The sequence below is a fragment of the Syngnathus leptorhynchus genome, chromosome 1 (assembly GCF_054491065.1).
Source record: "Syngnathus leptorhynchus isolate UIUO chromosome 1, UIUO_Slep, whole genome shotgun sequence".
NCBI lineage: Eukaryota > Metazoa > Chordata > Actinopteri > Syngnathiformes > Syngnathidae > Syngnathus > Syngnathus leptorhynchus.
The window spans coordinates 15,289,069-15,312,125 of record NC_141195.1 but is presented as its reverse complement, the minus strand read 5'-3'; the positions used below and the strand labels follow the sequence as shown (position 1 = coordinate 15,312,125).

Below are 23,057 nucleotides of genomic sequence, written 5' to 3'. Positions count from 1 at the left end.
TAGTGGTGGAACGTCTGTTCTATATAACGAGTTGGCAAATGGATAAGACCAAGACTGTTCAATTACATTATTGTCCTGTAGAGGGCAGTCACGTATTGACTTTCTTCTACGCCTGCGTGTTTTAGTTACCCAAAGAAGCAAAAGCAAAGCGTGGCTGCGACGTGCGGTCGGAGTAGTGTTCGCATGGAACTGCTCAAAACTTGAATGGAAATTCTTCAAAGAGAACCCAGGCTTTAGAAAAATCAAGGAGCGATCCACGCCTTGCTGCGAAAATGCTTGTCTTGTTTGAGACCGCTGCTGGCTATGCCATTTTTAAAGTACGTCGTGAAATCTTTCTTTTCTATCTTGAGGCGTGTAGCAATGTGCGTTGGCTAACATAACTAGCATTTTCGCTAGTTGCTGAGATTTGTGGCGTCGGTTTCGTCTTTTAATATGTGTTCTCTTGTAACTGATATTCTGTTATCTGTACGCCTGCAATCCGCCGCTGGACTCCTTAATATATAGATATAATATATTTATATGTAATTTGATAAAAAGTTTTCGGAGGGCTGTCTGCAGGCCTTGCAACCACGTGTGTGAGCCCATGTGGCCGAACTGCAACTTAAGTTGATTTGTTTCCGTCATTTATTTCATGTGTTAGTTTTGCTGTAGACGCATTATTTTTATTTTATTTTAGTAACATAAGCGTGTATATAGTGCCAGCCTGAGAGGTGCATTATGAGTCCTTACAATTCTGCTTCTTTTTTAGGTTCTCGATGAATCCAAACTCCAGCAGGTCGACAGTTTGTACAAGGAGTTTGAGACTCCCGAAAAAGCAAACAAAATGTAAGTATAAAGCATGTAAAATGCAGTTTTCCCCTATAATTGCACGTTATGCAGTGTTTCCATTTTTGCACATTAAGAATCAAAATTAAAATGACCCCCCAAAAAAGTGAAGCCTCTCATTTCAAAACTCTAAAGTGGATCATTCATAATAAGACAATGTTCCACTTTCACTGTATAATGTATGCTTTTTCGTTATTTGTACCTTCCGCTGCTGACAGTCTTTTTGTTTGTCATGGTAATTGCCATCATTTTTTCACTTGTCTTTTCCTGTTTTTCAGCGTTAAACTAAAACACTTTGAGAAGTTCCAGGACACGACGGAGGCCTTGGCAGGTAATTGACACTGTTAAGAGCAAAAAGCTTGTCACGTATATCGTTTGTGATCCATAAAAAAATGTCTGCGTTAATGGTGAAGTACATTTTACTCGTCACTACCACTAAGACCACAAACTGCACAATTTCCCACATGATGTAATCAAGTAGCCAGAGAATTGGCAATAAGACTGTATGTTTTCAAAAACCCTTTACATATGTCAGTAATACATTTTGTTTACTTTGCCCACTCAGCTGCCACTGCACTAGTCGAGGGTAAAGTGAGTAAAACTTTGAAGAAAGTGCTGAAGAAGATGGTTGCAAAGGATGCCCATGAACAGCTGGCCATCAGTGACGCAAAACTTGGTGGTGTCATCAAAGTAAGTGATTCATCCACATATGTGTAATAGTCATGAATTGCAACATTATTTGTAAAAATTGCCTTTTCCTCGAATTTTAGGAAAAGCTGGACCTTAGTTGCATCCACAGCCCCGCTGTTGCAGAACTTATGAGGTGCATCAGGAGCCAGATGGCGGGCCTAATCTCAGGACTTCCTCCCAGAGAGATGAGCGCCATGTCTCTCGGCTTGGCTCACAGGTGGGCGTCTGTGCGCTTCTGGTGTCGTCTTGTCAACCGCTGTCTATGATTACACATTGCTGTCTGAAACCCCCTGTAGATTTTCTTCAGCATTCGTCACTACCACTGAGACAACTGTTTCCCTCATGGGAAAGCCAAAAGTTATGTTTTGTCTTGAGCTGTGTTCCTCACTGTATTTTTACTCGATAGGTTTGTTTGCTTGTGTTTTTTCTAGTCTGTCCCGCTACAAGCTTAAGTTCAGCCCTGACAAGGTGGACACCATGATCGTGCAGGCTATATGTAAGTTTGATTGGAGTTGAATATTCACTTTGAATTTCCACCAAGTAGCACAGAGCAGTTCAGCTTGCTAGAAACACAAAGTCTTTAAATGTAAGTTTTCTCAAAGGTAAATGCATGTCAAAACATGTACAGAAGTGAATAAAAGGTTTAACATGATCACGTTGGCTTTGGCTCTTTGCAGCTCTGCTGGACGACCTGGATAAGGAATTGAACAATTACATCATGCGCTGCAGAGAGTGGTACGGCTGGCACTTCCCTGAGCTTGGCAAGGTCATCACTGACAACTTGGTCTACTGTAAGGCAGTCTCCAAAATTGGCGACCGCACCAACGTAGCCGGCAGCGACCTATCGGACCTGATCCCAGAGGAAATAGAGACGGAAGTGAAGCTGGCAGCCGAGATCTCCATGGGGACCGAAGTGTCCGAGCAAGACATCATTAATATCCGCCACCTTTGCGAGCAGGTACATGTCCCGCAGCAATATTCGGATCGTTACGATTTTTGCCGCCATGGTGATGATGATGACGACAATGTCTTTTTCCTGAAAAAAACAATGTGGGTTTTTCAGTCACTACCTCTTCTGAATGGTTTTCTTCAGCTGTAAGTCTCAGGTTTTTTTTGCAGGCGATAGAAATTTCTGAATACCGCTCTCTTTTTTCCGCAGGTGATAGAAATTTCTGATTACCGCGCTCAGCTATACGACTACCTGAAGAACCGAATGATGGCGATCGCCCCCAATCTGACGGTGATGGTGGGCGAGCTGGTTGGCGCTCGTCTCATCTCGCACGCCGGTGAGACGTTGTCCAGTTTCGACACTTAAGCAAGCTCGAGCACTGATGACAATGACACTATGTCGCTTCAAACTGAAACATTTCTGATGCTTTTCAGTCACTACCTCCACTGAGCTTTCAAACTGATCCAATTTGAAGTTTGGCTTGAGAGCCAGGCGCCTCGCTCACTTTGATTTGTTGTCTCCCAGGTTCGCTATTGAATCTGGCAAAGCACCCAGCCTCCACAGTTCAAATTCTGGGGGCAGAAAAGGCACTGTTCCGAGCGCTCAAGACCCGCAAAGACACGCCCAAGTACGGTCTCATCTACCATGCCTCTCTTGTGGGCCAGACCACTGCCAAGAACAAGGGCAAGGTACAGTAACACTAAACTGCCCGTAGCATTCAACTTGGTTGGTTTGAAATGAATTTATTTTTTCTCCAGGTCTCCAGAATGTTAGCAGCCAAAACATCCCTTGCCGTCCGCTATGATGCCCTCGGGGAGGACACAAATGCAGAAATGGGTGTGGCAAACCGAGCCAAAGTGGAGGCCAGGTTACGGCACTTAGAGGAGAGAGGGGTAGGTCCAAACGTCCCCTACAAGCAGAATTTATTTGATTGCTTGTTTTGTTTAAGAAGTAATTGTCAATTTTTTTCTAAAGAAAGTTTTTTGCTCTCACAAGCAACATTTTTTTTTAAACAAAAACACGTAAAACGGTTTTAAATGTAACGGCCAAGTAGAAGTTTTATGCATGTTTTAAGAATTAATAGATAATCTTGGCTAATTCTAATCAGATCTTGTTGTCATTTGTTGTCTTCCCATATTTTGGGCCCATATTTTTAACGACTGAGTTCATTGTTAAATCTTTTGACTTTACAAGTGCCTGACGTCTTGTCTCACAGTTTTGATGTCATATACATTAACCACTGATATTCTTCAGATTCGACGAATCAGTGGATCGGGAAGAATTAAAGCACAGGCCGACAAATATATGCACAAGAGGTAAATCCTTGATTTGTCAAAACTTTTCGCATTTTCTCCATACAACATGACTGTAACCGAGGAAATCTGCTCACTTCCTCCGAAAAAAACAGTGAAGTAAGATTATATGATCCATCTGGGGATTCTTTGATCCCCTCCACTTCAAAGAAGAGGAAATTTGAAGAGATGGAGAAGGAGGAAAAGGACCCTTCGACATCTGGGATAAAAGTCAAAAAGCCCAAAAAGGAACCCCAAGCAGCAACAGGTGGGTAAAGTAAAAGGGCAAAATGCAATGTGATTGAATGGCTGCTTTTTTAATTATTATTATCTGAATTTCACTTCTATGTTTTTTCAAACTTCTCCGAATGTCTAACAGAGGAAGAAGGTGAAACGTCCACAGCTGCCACTGAAGACACCCCCAAGAAAAAGAAAAAAAAGAAGAAAGATAGTGCTGAAGAGCCACAAGTGGAGGAAGAGAGTGCTGAGGTGACGGAGGTACAACTTGTGATCAGAACTGCTTTTTCACTTGAATTGTTTCTTTTTTTTTCCCTAACGCCAACTTTTCATCTTCAGCCACCAAAGAAGAAAAAGAAGAAAAAGATCAAGGAGGAGACGGAAGACTGAAAAGAACAGTGTATATTTGAGTGTTTTTCTTTCCATCATGCTTTTTAAGGGATTAAAGCTGTATTTAGTCTCTGAAGATATCGTTGTCACACAGTCTCATTTATGAAATGATTTGTTTGTCTCACAGAACTTTGTCTAGACGGAAAAAGTAAAATGTGATGAATTTTAATGACATTGATTTAAGATTTCTTTTTAGTATTTGAACATCTGTATCAAATACAAATTCAAGACTAAACAACCAATTGGAAGACTGCAATCACAATAAATGCATTGCAGTACGACAGTGTTGTCTTCTCATTTGTTTCTCAGTACTTTGAATCATTGTTGTGAGACGTCATAAATTAGCTCTGGCTGTTTAAAATGATCTTGCAGAAAGGTGAGCCTCTGCCATCTTTTATATACTCCAATGTGTTTTTGTCCAAGGTAGCTCAAATCAGCTCCTACTGGAGCAAGCAAAGCATTCCTCCAAACACATTGTTGTGTTAACAGTGGCGAGTGATCAGTGGGTGAATTGTCCGACATCTTGCTGCTAGGGGAGTGAGGGTAGGTTTTTATTTTTACAGATTTGTAGTGATATAAGGTCAAATGATTTGACTCAAAGTTAGACTTGATTTTTTTTTTTTGGAACAATACAATAAAGATGATTTCATTGTGATCTTTCAATCCAGTGACAGTAATGGCTTCTCTGTTAAGAAGTCTATACTAATTAAATGTATTTCCATTGGATTTTATTTGAAAACAATCTTTGAATTTACTGTATCCATTTAATTTTGGATTTGTACCAAATTTGGTACAAATTCAGTCTATTCTTTTAGGAATGCATTTAAATCTGTTTTCAAATTAAAATGTTTTGCCTTACTGCTTGGTTATTTATCAATGAAGGACATTTTCCTTCCCCCAGCCCCATGGCCACAATTCCATTCTATCTCTTGTGCTTTAAACAGACATTCAATTGACTTACAGAAGAAAGAAAACAAGTCACAATACAAGCAAAATTTTTAATTGTCAAATAAATCATTTATAATCAAAATTGCAGCTACGAATCACTTCATCGGGTATCGCTTCCCACAATGCACTTCCAGATGGACGACAACGTATTGCATCGATCGCTCTGAACTCTGTTGCTTTTCCTGCTCGCTACCACATGGCATGTCTGCTTGCTGCACGTTTACTCCGGAGAATGTCATTAACGAGCACGCTTGGCGTCCTGTTTTAAATTAATATTCGTTGAGTGGATCTCATAACCATAAATTCTAATAATGTCGCAGTTACAAGCTAGATTTTACACAGAAAACCCAAGGTAAGAATATATAAAACATGCGATTAAAATGCCATACCTAGCCAAATAGCTAACTTACAATAATGTAGTACAGTAAATTAATACATAGGTGGGAAATCTGTTCTCACTAACGCCGTTACGTTCTACTATTGCCTCTATCGATGTTTACTACTGTATATCGCGTGTCTAACAAAATGTCTCGTTGTAGGTACATTATAGATGATGTTCCATTCTCCATCCCAGCCAGTTCGGAAGTCCATGATCTCAGCAATGTCATCAACAAACTACTGCAGACCAAGAATGGTTTGATCATTTTTCATTTTATACAGTACTGCAATGGTCATTTAAGATCACCTTAAGAAAAGTTCAGGATTTCTTCTAAACTTCTGTTACTCTTTTTTTTTTTTTTAAGTAGATGTGATGCCTTTAAAATTCATACTAGCCAAGCCTTGCTACTTATTCAAATAACTGCAAACAGCAAAATATAGAAGTATTGTGGCGGGGTGGACATTTTTGACTTGGTCTGCTTTTGACAGCCATTCCACATGACTGAGTCAGTAAGATGCCTGTGTCCTGTTAAACAACTAAAACAATCAAACCTCTTTAAAAATTGCTTTAGTATTTTACAACCACAACCAAAATCACATCCAAAGATTGAATAAATTATATAAACTGAAGGAAATACACTGAAGAGGATTATCACTGTAGGCCACGTATAATAAGACCTCAATTATTTTGCTATATTTTCACCGTGACTCAGTGTTTCTGATGTATAGTGAATTTTGAATCTGTGTTTCAATACTTTTGTTGGTTTTCTCCACCACAGGATCTCATACCAAGGTGGACTTTGACTTCCTGGTCAGGGGCCAATTCCTTCGAACGTCACTTCTCAATCACATGGAAACGGAAGGAATATCAACGGTCTGGCTCAGCTTCGATGCTTGATATGGTCTGCCCTCATTCAGTTCAAGCTCTAATGTTTAGATATGTGTGCGTTGCAGGAAGATGTTGTGGAGATTGAATATGTGGAGCGGATCACGGCGCCACAACCCGAGGAGTGTATGATGCACGATGACTGGATTAGTTCTGTAGATGCAGATGCTGAGTGGTGAGAGGATCGATGCTACTAAGTCCTGGATTCCCAACAGCGTTGTAATAGAAGAATATTTTTTTTCCTTGTATTTTGGCAGGATCCTGACCGGATCTTATGACAAGACTGCCAGTATCTGGTCCTTGGAGGGCAAGGCTATAACAAAAGTGGTCGGACACAACGATGTCGTCAAAGATGTCGCCTGGGTTAAGAAGGGTAGAATTTTTCTTGTAGAATTTTTTTATCATTTTAATTTTGAATGCAATTACTCAAATAATGATGTTCACAATTTCTAATGTAATGCAGAACAATTTGGACTTCATTGATCAAGGCTTGTCTTAAAATCTCCATGCTGAGTGAGGAAAAATATGTTTGTGCAGATGGCCTGACTTGTCTGCTTCTGACTGCCTCGCTTGACCAAACCATTCTCTTGTGGGAATGGAACTCTGAGAAGAACAACGTAGTGGCCAGGCACTGCTGCCGGGGACACACGGGGAGCGTCGACACGGTCGCCGCGGACCCCACTGGTTCAAAGGTACAGCCCAGATGCCGAGAAGAATGTGAAAAAGCAGACGTTGGTTTTCATTCTTGCTCCTTCCTTCCAGTTCTGCAGCGGCTCCTGGGACAAAATGTTGAAGATATGGTCAGCAGGTATCATTCTCTAGAGACTAATGCTGTCAAGCTATTAAATTATGTAACCACGATTAATCAAATTTTATATTGTTAGTCATTGTAAAAAATCCCATTATTTTAGCAAATTTTGATACTCTTAATATGAAGAAGATTCAGAATATGATGCTTTTATTTTTTTTTAAATGTAAGGAAATCTCTGCTTAACCAGCCCAGACTAGTGTCACCAGTGTGGCGTGCCTGATGTTTATTTCCGGTCTCGCAAGATCCTGTAAGCTGTTGTAGTTTTTCTGCAGCAACAGTATGTGAAAAAAGTAAAAATTTTATTAGGCCTTAATCGTGCAATTAAAAAAGATTGGTGGCATTAAAAGAGTTGGATGAATCAAGTTAATAACTCGATTAACTGACACCACTACTAGAGAGTCAATAAATTTGAATAAGCCAGAAAAGGGATTTCATGCGTCAAGACTTGCTTGCTTTTCCAGTTCCCTCTGATGAAGCAGATGAGGTCGAGGAGCCCTCGGACAGGCCACGGAAGAAACAGAAGACCCAGCAGTTGGGCCTTACTCGGGCAAGTACACGGCCTTCACAATTTGGTTTTTCCGAAGCTGACGTGACCCTTAAACATTCTTCTGCCCCCACACAGACGCCTCTTATGACGTTATCTGGGCACAGCGAGGCTATTTCTTCAGTGTTGTGGTGTGACAACGAGGAGGTTTGCAGTTCATCCTGGGACCACACCATCCGTTTGTGGGATGTGGAGACGGGAGAGATGAAAACAACCCTGGTAGTTACTCCAGTTCTATCTTAAACTTCAAATCCTGTGATTGAATCTGAGTTTTTTGGACAACCTTGCGATGAAACGGTGTCATTCACAGACGGGCACTAAAGTGTTCAACAGCATTTCCTACTCTCCTTTGTGCCGTCGACTGGCGTCCGGCAGCACAGACAGACACATCAGGCTGTGGGACCCACGCACCAAAGGTTTTGCCACCTTTTCTACGGCGTCAGGCAAATCTCCACATCTTTGTAAAAAAAAAAAAAAAAAAAACTCAACCCTCTTTGCCTCCTTCAGATGGCTCACTGGTGTCGCTGTCGCTGACCTCCCACACTGGTTGGGTCACCGCTGTCAAGTGGTCCCCGTCACACGAGCACCAGTTGGTTTCCGGATCGTTGGACAACCTGGTCAAACTGTGGGACACCAGAAGGTCTGAATTTGTGGAATTATTATTGTATCACTTTGGGAGTGTATTTTTTATTAATTGTTAATCTGCCCTTGTTTAATTACATTCTGTTTTGATCATTATATTAATACAATACGTATGTAATATAGTCATATATTTATTAACATTTATGAATTGAAGGTATACCATAATGTATGTGGAGCTTCAAAGGATGGCGGTTTTTGTAGTTGCGTGTCGGTAGATGTGCAGCCCTCAATTGTCTCGTTTGCGGGGCCAATGCGGCAACTATTAATTTACTTTTTGCGGTGGTCAATTGCAAAAACGCTTCGAAGCTTCTGTTATGATGTGATGCAGATATAAATCATTTGAAAATGCCAGGTCTGTCGCAATGTGCACCTACCTCAATGTCCTTGTATACTGCATAGGTTGAATGGGTTTTAATTGCTTCTATTTTATCTTGTAGCTGCAAAGCTCCTCTGTATGACTTGGCAGCCCATAAAGATAAAGTGTTCTGTGTCGACTGGACAGAAAATGGGGTAAGATCATCGTTGATGTGTATTTTTAGAAACTGTTGGAGAAAAACGTAATAATTTCTTATCTCTTGTGTTTCTGTTTTCAGCTGATGTTAAGTGGCGGAGCCGATAATAAATTGTACACCTATAGATACTCAGCTTATCCAACCGACATGGGAGCATAGTCACATCAGAGATCCTCTGTCAATGGAATCGTGCGATCCTGCACCAAAATCTTTTGCGACTCGTCTCTTGTTTTTTTTTTTTTTTTACACATTTCCAGTGGGGTTGTTGCCATGTAATTTCCCTAACAGGCATAAATGTATTAAGTCTCCCAATTGTTGTCTCTTCATTTAATCCAGTTGCTCACCACCTCAAAAAATTATGTTAAATCAATTGCAGTTTTCCCATATACAGTGGAGTGAAAGTTTTTTTTCCCCATCTTTAGCACTCGTATGTTTCCCATCATCAAACTTAAACTTGAATATTTGTCAGAGACAACACAAAATGCAGTTTTTAAATGTTTTATATTTACATCATTATTTATACTGTATTTATAATCTAACATTATTTATACTAAAACTTCTTGCGCACCAAACACCGAGAATCTTTTTGTTGCCTGTATTAGATGATAGGGTGCAAAATTGACACCCATGTCCACTTCGTCATTATTTAGATCGTTAACGCTCTACGTCATGCTTAATTTGCATATCCTGTTTCCCTGACTCACACACAGCAATGATGGATCTCGCGAGAAGACATTAGGCGAGCTCCTATCAGATGTTGCTAGTCTGACACTTCACGACAAATTCAACAATCTTTCATTTTGCCTCGCTAAACCCATGACTATCATATAAAGAGGGAGTCTTTTGTTTCCTGTCTTCAACGTAAGTTGGCAAACTTCTAACGTGACATAGAGCATAGATGCTAACTAGCTAGCCGTACTACGAGTACACCATCCCGTTTTCCTTTCGGGCAGGCGTCGACAACTAATTTAGTTTATTTTGATAATTAACCATCGACGTGGTTTAAATGATTGTACTCTAAAGACAAATGCTGAGAGGACTAAATTGTTCCCGACTCCGATGTCTGTGAAATGAACACCTGCTTTGACAGCCAGCTGTTGCCATTGCGCGAGTAGCAGATGCTACACATTAGCTGACAATTAGTTGAAGAAATATGCAGATAACAAATTGTAGTGAGACTATGGCAGGTTGATCGCTCTAGAAATTGACAGGAATATTAGATGTACATAATGTACAGTAGTTGTCACCAAAACCATTAGTGAACTTAACCACCAATGTACTGTCATACCTCCTTACTTGCAGAGTGGATAAGAGCGATACCCAATCATGGATGGGTATGTATAAATCCATAGTCAACTTAGAATATATTGTCATCAACAATTCATCATAAATGATAGTTTTTTTTTCTCGCCGTAGGTTTGTCGGAGAACTGCTTGGTGAGGACAGCTCAGTGGTGGCACGCATGCAGAAGAAGTTCTGGAAGACCAAACAGGTTCTCATCAAGGCCACGGGCAAGAAAGAGGATGAGTATGTAGTGGCATCTGATGCTGACCTGGATGCAAAGCTTGAGGTACAAAAAGATCGCTAAGACTAAGAAGCAAAGAAAGAATATGTCTTTCCTTATTTGTTAGTCTTGCACACAAGGTTTAAAAACACGAAATTAAACCGTTCACTGGACCTGCTTTTGATTTTGGTACATATCTAATTAAAGAGTCAAAGCACTTTTCATTTTCATTCCATTTTCCGTAATACTAATTCATATTTGCTGTTAAAAGCCAACATAAGTTAACATAGACAACATCCCTAATGTGATATCACTAATCATAACTTGTGGTACATGGATGTGTTCCCATTAGCAGACATTATACATATGTCACGCTGCTGTCAATTAAAACCTATTTCCTGTTGGTAATAAAGGGTCATAGTCAGCCATCTTTCTCATTTGGTTTTTGCAGTTCTTCCGCTCGGTTCAGTCTACTTGCACCGAGTTGCTCAAGGTGATTGAAAAGTACCAGCATCGGATCACACGTAAGTTGAGAGTCCCGACGTCGCCAAAGCTTTCGGTCCACCCAAAGTGACAATAGCAAAGGCCGGCAAACCGTTTGTTCTCTGAAGGTTTGTCCCAGGAGGAAAACGAGCTCGGCCTCTTCCTCCGCTTCCAAGCTGAACACGACCGCACCAAGGCTGGCAACATGATGGATGCCACCAGCAAGGCCCTTTGCACCTCTGCCAAGAAGAGGTTAGAGGCACGAGACTCCGTAGATGAGGGCACACCACACTAGACGAGCTTTGTTTATATTCTCTACAGGATGGCGCTCTGTGCGCCGCTGAAACGTTTGCACCAGGAAGTCGAGACTTTCCGACGACGTGCGATTGCCGACACGTTCCTGACCGTCGGTTACATGGAGAAGGCTCGCACGGAGTACAGAGGAGCTTTGCTCTGGATGAAAGACGTCTCTCAAGAACTCGACCCCGACACGTACAAACAGCTGGAAAAGTTCCGCAAGGTCAGGATTGAAGTTCCCCCATTGGTCCTTGTTTGTGGACGGTGGTTGGACTAAGCAATTTGATCTCTTGGCAGGTCCAAGGCCAAGTGAGGGCTACCAAAAGCCACTTTGAGAAGCTAAAGAACGATGTGTGCCAGAAGGTGGACATGCTGGGTGCCAGCCGCTGCAACATGCTCTCACACTCGCTTTGCAATTATCAGGTTGGCCCAAATACTCTACCTTTTAGTCAAGTGCCGTTTCATAGCACCAATTAGTTATTCCACCTTACACATTAAGCAGTTCAAAGATGAAAACGCTGCACTCGACATACAGTAGTGCCATGAGAGTATCATTCTTTCTATGAGCAATGCCTGACCCCGCCCCCATAATAATATGCTTTAAAATATGGAAACTAATGCGCTATAAATAATGTTGTACATTTTATAAAGATATAGTCATTAAATCGACTGTAAATCAAAACAGTTTGCTCTTCCTGATTAAGTAATTACGATTGTGTGGCACCTCCTGCTATGTTTGCATGTTTGCCTTGGCCACCGGGGGGCAGTGTAATAAGTGCATACGGACACACAAGGAGAGGACAGTCATATCACTCATTTGTCGCAGAGAATGACGAATATATGCCAGTGAGTCTTATCAAATTGTCTTGCTGCATGTGTTGCTCCACTATTTGTGTTCAAATATTGGTTGCTTATATAACGCAGCAAAACCGATCATGTTTGTTAGCCCAGCTATGACGTTTTGCATTGGCCCACCTTAGGAAGAAATCTGCAACCAAACCCAGAACCTGTGGAGTTAACATCTGCCTTGAACCGAGAGACAGAGAAGAAGAAGAATAGAAGGTTGACTCAGTGATGAAGCAAGATAGAGGAGATGCAAAGTCAGCGCAGGGACAAGAGAATAACGAGCACAACGACAACAGGCAAAAGTCTAAATGCACTTATTCATTTGTCTGCTTTTCACACACATTCCCTGTGCCCGCAGTCCACCCTGCTTCAGTTCTGGGAAAAGACAGCCCAAACCCTGTCGAGCATCCATGATGCCTTCAAGGGACACGTGCCATATCAGTTCACCACACTCAAGGTGGGTAGATGATGCTCCGCCATGGAGCCAGCTTTTTAGCTCTGTCTTCATTCCTCATCCAATCCCCTGGCAGGACCTGCGGGACCCATTGGAAGAAATAACGGCAGCGCAACCACAAGAGCAAAATGAGCAGATTCCACAGGGAAACACCGACAGGTGGGGTAACCCAAACTACCAAAATGCAAATTGCCCAACGTAGTCGATGGATAGATGGCTGTCTAGATTAAGAGTAGATGGATAGATAAATTCTTTTTTTTTTTCTGTGAAGACAATTAAATGATTGTCAGGACTATTTTGTGTGTTGTAGTTGGAAAAACCCAACAGAGTTTGGTTTTGACCCCTCCCCTAACCCACCCCCACAAACTTTTCTCTGTCTATGCTTTGGTTGTTCTTAAATCCATGATTATTACTCAAACTAGCCTTATTTTAATATCCCCCAGTCTGGTGTGCTTGGATGACGACGCATCGGGACATGCAGCTGACTCAGGTATGGAAGCTTTTATTCAATTGATGAATTACGGTACACTTAATAATGATTTGTCACTGTCTGGTTAAAATCACTGGCTTTAGGGGGCCTTAGGCCAATACAGCGTACAATTTCTGTTAAGAATCATATCTCGGGTGCCTGTCGCAATTGTAATTTAATATGGAATGATTTTTTTTTCTCAACGGTTCTCAGTTAAAGAACCTGCTAGTCAGTGAATGACTCGCGTTACCTCATGACTCATCTCAAAGGTGTTTTTCCGGACTCCACTGGCATGGAGTCAAGACCTGAGGATGAAGATGGCGAACAGGGTGACATGGCTTTCCTCAAAGACTTGCTCAGTCCCAGCTTGGGGGTGAGTGACGACTTCAGCGGGGAATGGCAGGATGCTTTCGGGCTCTTCGACGCTCCCGCCGGCGGGTCGGCTGCAACCGAGCCGGCTCAACCGGCAGGTCACGCCGCCCCTGCGCCACGGTGCACCTCCCTCAGCCCGACTGGCTTCTTGCCTTCCCAGCTCCTGGATCACAGTCTGAGTTCCACAGGTGGGCCTTGTCCCCCAGTTGGTGAGAGGCTGATATTGCTTCTTCTCATTGCCCATGTGTTTGTCTAGCAGGCTGGTCTACTCCACCTATGTTTCAAGCACCGCCCCTTCAACCACCTCTCGCACAGAACCAATCAGCTACGCCGGCTCCTGCTTCTGTAACCAACGGTAAACCGAGTAATTGTTATTCTTCTAAAAATCATGATTTGGTATTCAAATGTGAACGTGGGTCCAGCTACTACAGGTGGATCTAGAGATATGTCCGCTTGGTTCAACCTGTTTGCGGACCTGGACCCACTCTCCAACCCCGACGCTATTGGACGCTCCGCGGATGAGCTTCTGAACGCCTGAAACTGCGTATGATCTTGAACGACACTTAAGTTAGCCAACTTTTCAGTTTGGGAGCTGTTGATGTCTGTTTTTTGGCATCCATTTTTGCACCCTCACACCGCACATATAACGTTCCAGACTCTTTTGTGTTTGCCATGACTTTTCATCCTTCTGCTTGTGCCTACAGGGTGCGGCTTTTACGTTCGGGGCTTTATGGCATACACAACACATTCCAAAGAAGATTTTGAACACGTACACTGATAAATATGTGGCGTACATGTGTGTCTGTGAACACATTCCCAGAGCCCATTGGAGCTCCACAAAACTCTGTGTGTTGAAGAGCACACAACTAATACACAACTTAACGCATTAAGATTATTCATGTGAGAAACTGACACGAGCAGAAGGATTTTGAAAGGGACGCTGCACCGAACCATCAAATAAGAGAAGTGGACTCTTTATATGGTTTAGACATTTTCAATGAATTAAGCTCGCTGCTAATATTTGAATCAGTAATTTGACATAAAATAAAAAAAGTTAACTCCTGACCAGTGTTGAGTTTGACACCAGGAGGGCCAGTAATTGATGTTTTGCCAAGTATAGCTTTACGCTGATTTCTCCTGTATTGGTCCCACCTTTTTTCTTCTGTAATTTACTTTAAGGATGTGCCATGGCAGTACACCTGCAATCCACTTCTGTTTAGGACTGAACCTTTTTATATGCAAATGGGAATTGTGAATGTTGTTATTATGACATATTATGTAAATACAACATTTACATATTGAACATGGGTTTCTCCCAAATTATACCAAATGTGCTAAAGGGCAAGATTACACTTTTAAATTAGGTTGCAACAATATGACAGCAAATTATTTTGAAATGTCCAAAGGGAGTGAAATACAGTTCCTATTACGGTTGTTACTACTGTATTTGAACTCATTTTAGCGTGATACAAGGACACTAACTACTTCTACCTGAGCTTTAAAGAGTTAAAAGTTTCATACTGAAGGTAGTATTTACTGTTTACTCTGTCACTTGCTGTCTACTCTTTAAGAATGTATTTATCTAATCACATATGCTTTGTTTCATGTATTTTATTTAACTTAAGGATCTACAAATGGTATCAGGTTAACAATAAACTGGAGCAAAACGTTTGTGCTTCTGGGAAGTTCATTTATTTCTCAACCTACACTTTAACTGTTCAGTATTCATGTGCAAATTTGACCCTCTGTTCCTTTGCAAGAAATAGATTTGCCAGACCCAACACTTTTTTTTTTTCTTTTTCTTAACCAATCTTACTTTTCATTCTGTGATTTTGCTTCTTTAACTCTCACTTCCCATTTTGGAATGTTGAAAACTGTTTTGGGAACTAAAACTATTATCTTTACAAAAATGATAAATAGTGTTATGGTGGAAAGTTTTCAGCCTTAAAATGATAGTGTTACTGTACTAAAATGCTCCTGTTATCTGTTATTGTTCAATTCAGTCTTGTATAAACAAGGAATTAAGGTACAATATGATGATGTATATTACTGTCATATTTAAAGATCTTAAATTGGAAATTCAGTCCAAAATCAAGGCCTTACACTTTTGCATTAAGATATTAGTTCGTAACTAAAGCGTTGATGCAAATGGTTCGCATCCACATAGGTGAAAGCGGAGCAAGAGGAGATAACTTAACAGAAGACAATATTAAGTGTTTGTTGAAATGTTTTTTTTCTCCCCCGATTCTAACACTTTGTGTTTTTTGGTCAAAATAATGTCATGAGCTACAAATTCCAAACATGATGGTTATGAAGTTAAAAAAAAAAAAACCACAACATTTTTGGAACATGACAATTTAATTCTTGCAAAAAAAGACAAAAAAAAAAAGTAAAAAATCCAAATCAGGTTGTTCTTGTACTGCTCGTCTGCTAGACATTCCCATTGTGTTTACTGTTGTTGACATACATTGCAGCTGTTGCTCAATTCACCTCAACCTGAGATGGATGATGACATTGGCTATTCTGAATTTGACCGCAGTCTGGTAAATAAATACATTACTATTCACAATAATGATAACATGTAATTCACAGTACTCAGTGGCGCAATTTGAAGATAGGGACAGGCTTGAATTGTATCTGCTTGAGTGGGCCTTTACAATTTTTCACTCGAGTCAGATACACGTCTTTGTTAGCTCATACGGTATATTTATGTACATCCTAGTACATTCCTATGGCACACGGAGGGCTGGGGTGCTCTCGGAACGTTATTGTGTCATAAGGTCATCGATAATTGGGTTCTTTGTGTGTTGTGCTGTTTTTTTTTTCCTTGAGGGTGTTGATGTGTGTGTGTGTGTGTCGTGCTGGGTGTAGTTTAGCACTGCAGTCATTTGCTGATGACAGTCTACTGTCCAAAGATGTAGCAGGTCGACACCGGTTCAAGGAGTTTGTTCATTGCCATGGTAACCACTGCCATCTGCGCCACAGTTTGTTAACGCAATGTAGGGGACACTGCCGAAATGGACTCTTTGGACTTGGATGACGTGCAGATCGTAATGAGAAAAATGGATGAGTTAAGGGGCTGGTGAAATTTTTTTTTTTTTTTTTTTTAAGTGTGTGTGTGTGGACTTTTTCTAATTGTTGTCAAGTCAAAAATGTGAAATGAGGATGGAGTTACACAGCTTGGAATTAACTTTGGCCTAAATGTAAGAATTTGGTTGGCACCGCCCCCTTGAAACTTTAAGGAAAAGGTGGAGGCGCTACATCAGTTTTAGGAAATGGAGTAGTGTCCTCAAAAATGTCAGGCACATTTTTTCTTTTTTTTTGTAACTTTTAACCCTTCAAGTTTCGCTACAATCTGGCAGCACCATGGTCTTTTGTAGTGGAAGGCATATTATATAGAAAGAAGTAGAGATACAAAAAAAGATATGTCTGTGGAAAGGCGTCATGGTATCATACGGTGAAAAATTTGTTATGCCCTTTTCCTTTCAAAACAATAAGACAGCAATGAGATCGGTTTTACGGGGGAGGAGGCGAGGCAGTGGAAAGCGTCATTTGAACAAAGACATCAGAGAGCTAGCATGCTGAAGGCCTTTTTTGATTTTTCTTCTTTGCCGAGCTTGAAGGTGTTCAAGGTGCTGGTTAGAAGCTCTCGGGCTCCTCCAGGAGGCAGGGCTGGGTGGACAGAGGCACCAGCGACGGGGACAGACTGCGCAGGCCCACTCCGGAGCGAAAGTTAAGGTCCGGCGCCGGAAGCAGGGGCTTGAGGATGCTGACCAGGCAGAAGGCGGAGCCGCTGTTGGGGATGAAGTTGACCTTGTTGCGGTCGGGACAGAGAAACGGCGGGACCTGCTGCAGGCTTTTGGGGCTGCAACAAACAAGTACACTTTAGTATTTTTACAGTTTGGTTGTCAGGCAAATTCAAACAAAACTACAGAGCCACAGAAATGACAAAAACAACTGATTCTTTGCTAACTGGGTGGGCAGTAATTCTTAGGGCTCAAGGCAAAAAGTGAATCAACTCGTATAACGGCTGGCCAATTACTCAATCGGTCAGGCTGAATAATTGTAGTTGTTTTTCACAGATGACAAAATATTTGTCCGCAAGTGTTGTGATATTATCTGCCACCATTTGCTTAAATTGTTCACAACTATCAATGTTATCACGTCTATAGTGTTTTTCATCATGTGTTAACATTAACGAGCCAAGGCAAATTATTTTGGTTGCTTATAAAAAAAATGATGTGTAACTCTCTTTTTGCTTCACTTTGTTTAGTGGTGTGCCAAGAGACGTTTCTAAAATGTGTGCTCAAATTATTTAGCCAACTGTCAAGGAATGACAGAATTTGTATTTTGCGCATACATTGTATTCATGCTCATGAAATGTGTGTGAACTTTTATGACTGTATATTGTGGCAACAATTGAGGCCATGTCTGGGGCTCTGTAACCCCCCCCCCCCCCAAAAAATACAACTTTTCCACATACAGAGACTCCTCGGACACTCTGACTTTCTCACAACCCTCTGGAGGTTCTCTCTTGAACGTGTAACTGTTGTTGGGTCGCGGAGAGGCGGCATATTTTGGCAGCGGTGAGCAGGGGCCCAGCTCTGAGGACATACACATTGGAAAAAGGTTACATTCACTTCAATTAAGTACAGGACTTGAATTAGTACTTCGATATTTCTACTCTGTCTTTGCACACACATAGCACGAGTTGATTTCAGTTAAGACTACAAGGTCACACATTATCTATCTATCTATCTATCTATCTATCTATCTATCTATCTATCTATCTATCTATCTATCTATCTATCTATCTATCTATCTATCTATCTATCTATCTATCTATCTATCTATCTATCTATCTATCTATCTATCTATCTATCTATCTATCTATCTATCTATCTATCTATCTATCTATCTATCTATCTATCTATCTATCGCACAGAGGAGGAATCCTGGAGGTGGGGGCAGAGAAGGCTGCACAGCTGTGTCTCGATCTTTCTGCCATACACGAAATATTTCAACCGAGAAGGCCTCCAGGTCATTACTATTAGCATAGCGAGTATGAAAGAAGTGGGAGAAATATAACATCAACACCTTTGTCCTCATAGGGGCTGCCGCCGCCGACCGCATCGTTGAGGACGGTGAGGTAGGATGGTGAGATGGAGTCGGGGCGGCTGCTGCTGTTGCTCCCGCTCAGGCCGCCCCCCGAGGGGGTCTGCGTGTCGATACTGCGAGTGCTGCTGCTGCGCCGCGGTGGGACGGGAGGCGGCGCGCGGTGCCCGTCGGGAACGTCCTGTGGCTAAACAAGGCAAGAATGCCATCCACATGTTGACATATTGTTGTAATTTGACAGGATTGACTGATTTATGTTTATGCCACATAAAGCCTGCAAGTCAAAGAAATATGAATACATTGCCATCATTTAAACAGGAAAAGGCTTTAAAGCATGGCTACAAATACGGATGTCACCCACAGCGATGGCCTCATCCTTCTCGGGGGTGTCTCGAATGATGATGCGCTCAATCTCCTGGTTGAGACCCTCTACGCTGTTGCGGAAACGAGGAGCGGATGACTTGGCTATGGGGATGGGGATCAAAATGGTCTTGGGCATGGGCCCCTGTGGAACACACACAAAGTAAGGAAAGTATAGAAACTCATGATTTCAAACACATTATCCTTAAAGAGAAATGATTTACAGATGGAACAGTCAAGATGCATAACTTCCTTGAGACCAATTACTACTTTCCCACGTGGGCACTATTGCTCACCTGCGACTGCATGATGGTATGGCTGCCATTGAAGGGCGACTTGCGCTCTTTGTCCCTCCGATGGCGGCTGCTCCGCTTGCTGCGCTGGAGTTGCTGACGCAGCTTAGCGATCTGAACCACACATTTGCTTTTTCACTTTCATTCTCTCTTGATATTTTCAATGTGAAATTAGAAAATGAACGTTTCTAACGACCTCCTTGAGCTGATCGGTGCTCCCGCAGGAGGCCGAACGCTTGTGAGAACCACGCCTCCTCTCATCTGCCCAGGCCCTGGGGGTCTGACACACACACACAAAATAACAGTCAACACTCAAGTAGGACCTTGACTTACGAGTTGAGCTTGAACCAGGTTTACCTGTGTGGCCTTGTCCCTCATATAGGAAAGGTGTTTGTGCTGGCAGTCGTCCTGAGGCCAAGGACCTTCCAGGTGAGTGCCAGCGGTCGCGCCCTGTGAGGGCCACAGCTGGGCGAGATGATGAGGAACGGACAGGAGAATGAGGAAGGTACCAAGGGCCGCCGAAGGGGAGGTCGTATGATTTAGTTTAAGGCCACTGATGATTTCTGAGGAAGGAGAGAAGGAGGTGAAAGATTGTCCTGGAAATGTAAACATGACATCGCCCACCTGCTTAGTTAGTCGGCTTGTGCGTCATGGTACCAGATTGATGTTAATCCCCACCAGCATTAACACATTTTAAGGAAGACACAGAGGGGGGCAATGCCCGGCTGACCCTGATAAGCATCTGCTGACACCATCTTCTAGCATCAACATTTTAAACAACAGATATCCATAGAGCACATGTTCCAATTCTGTATCTAAATTTGGTCAGGGTCTTTGACCAGTGCAGCTGTTGCGAGGGAACAAGGCCAAACACAACCTCTGCCTAGCTTCAGCAATATTAGTCTCTCTCTCTCTCTCTCTCTCTCTCTCTCTCTCTCTCTCTCTCTCTCTCTCTCTCTCTCTCTCTCTCTCTCTCTCTCTCTCTCTCTCTCTCTCTCTCTCTCTCTCTCTCTCTCTCTCTCTCTCTCTCTCTCTCCCCCCTCCCCCCCTCTCTCTCTCTCTGTGTACATGATATATACATGCACACATAAAGTTGTGACCAAAATTACTAGCCCAATTGTCAAGTTAGACAAAACTCTGACTTTCTCCACAGAAAATGCAATTAACAACATGTTTGTCATTTGAGAAACAAATACACTAGTCTAAAGTTCACAAGTTTGATGAGGATATTATACGGGCAAAATATAAAAGTTATAAAAATAGAAATGATCAATTTAGCTCACTGGCCATTAAAAGTAAATAATGCACCCTTTCTGAGCCACGATTGCCAGCAACCTTTTGGAATAGTTCTAAAGCTAAATAAATGGACACATTATCCTCCAGGTTTCCTACTACTGAGTACGAAGATCTTAAGGGGGGTCGAGCGTGACTTACCTGCAAAGGTGAGAAGATGCACGGTGCGCAAAGTAGCATGGGAGCTCGTCGTCCACCCGACTGATGCTTCTAAAATGCTACCGAGGGTAGTAACAGAACGAGGAGGACATTTGCCAATTTCAACACACACGTAAAAGGTGAAGGATGATCAAATTGATGACACATATGGCGTCAGAATAAGCGACGCTGGATCTTTTTGGGGGGGTAGTCGCGTTACACTGGCGGCTAGCAAAAACAAAAAAATAAAATATAAAGGGCTTTGCGATCGAAGGGGAAATGTAGGAAACGGAAAAAAGACGATCTTTGCATTAGGTGGTATTCGGAAGGGGTAAAAAATTACAGAAATGGGGAAAGACAGAAAGGATAAAAAGAAGGTAGAAGGGCGGTGATGCTCGACTAGCTTCGCTTGGCACGATGGGAGGAGGACCAGTGTAAAGCAAGAAGAATTATATGCAACTTCCGGCCAGGGTTTTCGATATAACCCTCGTGATAGATCCCTTTTCATTGTCGTTAATACTAAGAAGCGTTGTAGAATGATTACTAAATGTTTCTCAATCATTTCCAGTCAATTCTGAATGTGTCCCAGTAAAATTAGATGAAAAATAATGCTGGGTAGTTTGGGAAATACTCCTAAACGTTCAATATGATTCATGGGAATGTGCGGGAAATAAGTAAGTAAGTAGTTTTGTGAAAAGGTAAGATAATTAAAAACATGCATAGTCATAGGCAGAAATCTATTTATAGTGATATATTCAATAATGTCAGCAGACCTTCAGGAAGTTTGAGTATTATTTTCATTTTTTCCCTTCAAGAACAAAAACATGAGTACTGTGTTGATTGCATGTTTAAATCCCCCTCCGAGTACCAGTAACAACAAGATTGCACGAAACTCAGCAAAATGAAACAAATTCTAATTAAACAGCGGACAATTATGGTTAAGGTGGGTGAATCAAATTGCTCAATATTAATTCTACCTTTTTGTTCTTGAAACAATAATGAGCATTTTTAGAACCGTATGTTTTAAAAAAATATATGTATTGGTGCCCTCCAATTCTGGATGACCCTTATCAACAAAACAAGCGCTGTAAATGGAATACTGCATACTTGGGCGTCATTGGGCCCAAAATATTGTCATATTTTGTAGTTGCCTCTTTTATATTACTCTGAAGGGCGAAAATATGTTTCCGGTCTGCCTGACTTTGATGCCGACAATCGAGCGCTGACGTAGCTCACCGACGCTCTTCTCTCGTGCTGATGCTGCAGTTGCTAGGGCGCGGGAGCAGAGAGCAGAGACGTAAACAAATTTTTTTTCGAGGTGGGGATTAGGGTTGGAGGAAATGATCGCCCTCGTGTGGCCAAATTTTATTCTGCGAATTTTGGATGGATGGATGGATGGATGGATGGATGGATGGATGGATGGATGGATGGAAGGACTGTCTGTCTGTCTGTCTGTCTGTCTGTCTGTCTGTCTGTCTGTCTGTCTGTCTGTCTGTTCTGTCTGTCTGTGGCTGGCTGGCTGGCTGGATGAATGGATGGAAGTAAGAGCCACTTCCGTGGCTGGAAGTGCCAGCTCTGTGGCTGGAAGTCAATTAAAATTGTAATTAAAATTGTAATTAAAATTGAAAAAGTAATTGAAATTGAAATCAAAATTGTAATTGAAATTGAAAAAGTAATTGAAATTGTAATTGAAATTGAAAAAGTAATTGAAAGAGACACTCTACCACTAGACCACTGAGCTGGATAAAATGATGATAATTGAAGTCACAATGTGTGGCTTGAATCCACGACTCCAAGGTTAGGAGTCCGATGCTCTACCAACTGAGATAACCAGTGTTCTTCAGTATGGACCCGTCACTGTGCACTAACGGAAAGAAAAAAAGACATTGTGTTCTACCAGAAGCTTATTAAGTATCCTTGTGGTATCCTGCTGTGACATTTACGCCGGCCCAGAGTTCCAGGCGCTCGGCTTCACTCTGGAGGACCCCAGGCCACCCCTGGTACCTCAACTACCGAGGCTACTAACCCCGTAGTCATTTCAAATGCCGAGCCTCAAAAGGTTTGAATAAAAATATGACCTTTATGTTAGTTTTACACAAATAAAGTATAGTTTTTTTAGAGCTCAGATGCGCTCGTACCATCTCCCGCCGCAGCCAGCGGTAACGGGGAAATGTCGCCGCCTGGCGGACACGCCGTTGTAAATGAATGGGCTTTGGCAATTTTGGCCAGCTCCGTTGCTGGATGGATAGAAGTGCCAGCCACCTCCGTGGCTGGATGGATGGAAGTGCCCCGTCCGTCCGTCAGTCCGACAGACAGACAGATAGATACA

General features: G+C 42.0%; 4 protein-coding genes and 1 non-coding gene across 6 annotated transcripts; 4 read left to right on the top strand and 1 right to left on the bottom strand.

Moving 5' to 3' along the window:
• The first annotated feature begins 69 nt into the window (after positions 1-69).
• On the top strand, positions 70-4,664 carry nop58 (NOP58 ribonucleoprotein homolog (yeast)). 2 transcript variants are annotated; one of them, XM_085918832.1, is made up of 14 exons: positions 70-317; positions 749-825; positions 1,104-1,156; positions 1,391-1,515; positions 1,596-1,732; positions 1,947-2,011; positions 2,193-2,473; positions 2,675-2,801; positions 2,990-3,153; positions 3,223-3,357; positions 3,719-3,780; positions 3,873-4,024; positions 4,136-4,245; positions 4,333-4,664. In XM_085918832.1, exons 1-14 carry the CDS (start codon positions 273-275, stop codon positions 4,381-4,383), a joined length of 1,584 nt encoding a protein of 527 aa, XP_085774958.1. In that variant the 5' UTR covers positions 70-272; the 3' UTR covers positions 4,384-4,664. The 2 variants fall into 2 exon arrangements, with proteins under 2 accessions (XP_085774958.1, XP_085774949.1); XM_085918823.1 differs by having other exon boundaries at positions 73-317; positions 4,136-4,254.
• LOC147062143 (small nucleolar RNA SNORD11B) lies at positions 2,515-2,601 on the top strand. The gene has a single exon (XR_015068183.1). It is a non-coding gene; the product is annotated as a small nucleolar RNA SNORD11B (small nucleolar RNA).
• Positions 4,665-5,483: 819 nt separating the features above from the next.
• wdr12 (WD repeat domain 12) lies at positions 5,484-9,431 on the top strand. The gene is made up of 13 exons (XM_085918844.1): positions 5,484-5,683; positions 5,871-5,965; positions 6,489-6,583; positions 6,664-6,770; positions 6,853-6,968; positions 7,133-7,287; positions 7,358-7,403; positions 7,868-7,953; positions 8,029-8,169; positions 8,261-8,366; positions 8,458-8,590; positions 9,030-9,102; positions 9,186-9,431. The coding sequence occupies exons 1-13, from the start codon at positions 5,643-5,645 to the stop codon at positions 9,261-9,263; spliced, it is 1,272 nt and encodes a 423-aa protein (XP_085774970.1). The 5' UTR covers positions 5,484-5,642; the 3' UTR covers positions 9,264-9,431.
• Positions 9,432-9,794: 363 nt separating this feature from the next.
• Positions 9,795-14,778, top strand: ical1 (islet cell autoantigen 1-like). The gene is made up of 13 exons (XM_085925736.1): positions 9,795-9,965; positions 10,407-10,438; positions 10,521-10,674; positions 11,060-11,132; positions 11,220-11,343; positions 11,413-11,611; positions 11,686-11,811; positions 12,593-12,691; positions 12,765-12,847; positions 13,132-13,178; positions 13,427-13,717; positions 13,789-13,884; positions 13,952-14,778. Exons 2-13 carry the CDS (start codon positions 10,431-10,433, stop codon positions 14,065-14,067), a joined length of 1,416 nt encoding a protein of 471 aa, XP_085781862.1. The 5' UTR covers positions 9,795-9,965; positions 10,407-10,430; the 3' UTR covers positions 14,068-14,778.
• A 1,096-nt stretch (positions 14,779-15,874) lies between these two features.
• fam117ba (family with sequence similarity 117 member Ba) lies at positions 15,875-21,156 on the bottom strand. The gene is made up of 8 exons (XM_085914720.1): positions 20,732-21,156; positions 19,655-19,860; positions 19,494-19,577; positions 19,301-19,411; positions 19,006-19,149; positions 18,627-18,831; positions 18,013-18,133; positions 15,875-17,394 (listed from the first exon to the last, which is right to left on the bottom strand). The coding sequence occupies exons 2-8, from the start codon at positions 19,673-19,675 to the stop codon at positions 17,169-17,171; spliced, it is 912 nt and encodes a 303-aa protein (XP_085770846.1). The 5' UTR covers positions 19,676-19,860; positions 20,732-21,156; the 3' UTR covers positions 15,875-17,168.
• Between the last annotated feature and the right edge of the window lie 1,901 nt (positions 21,157-23,057).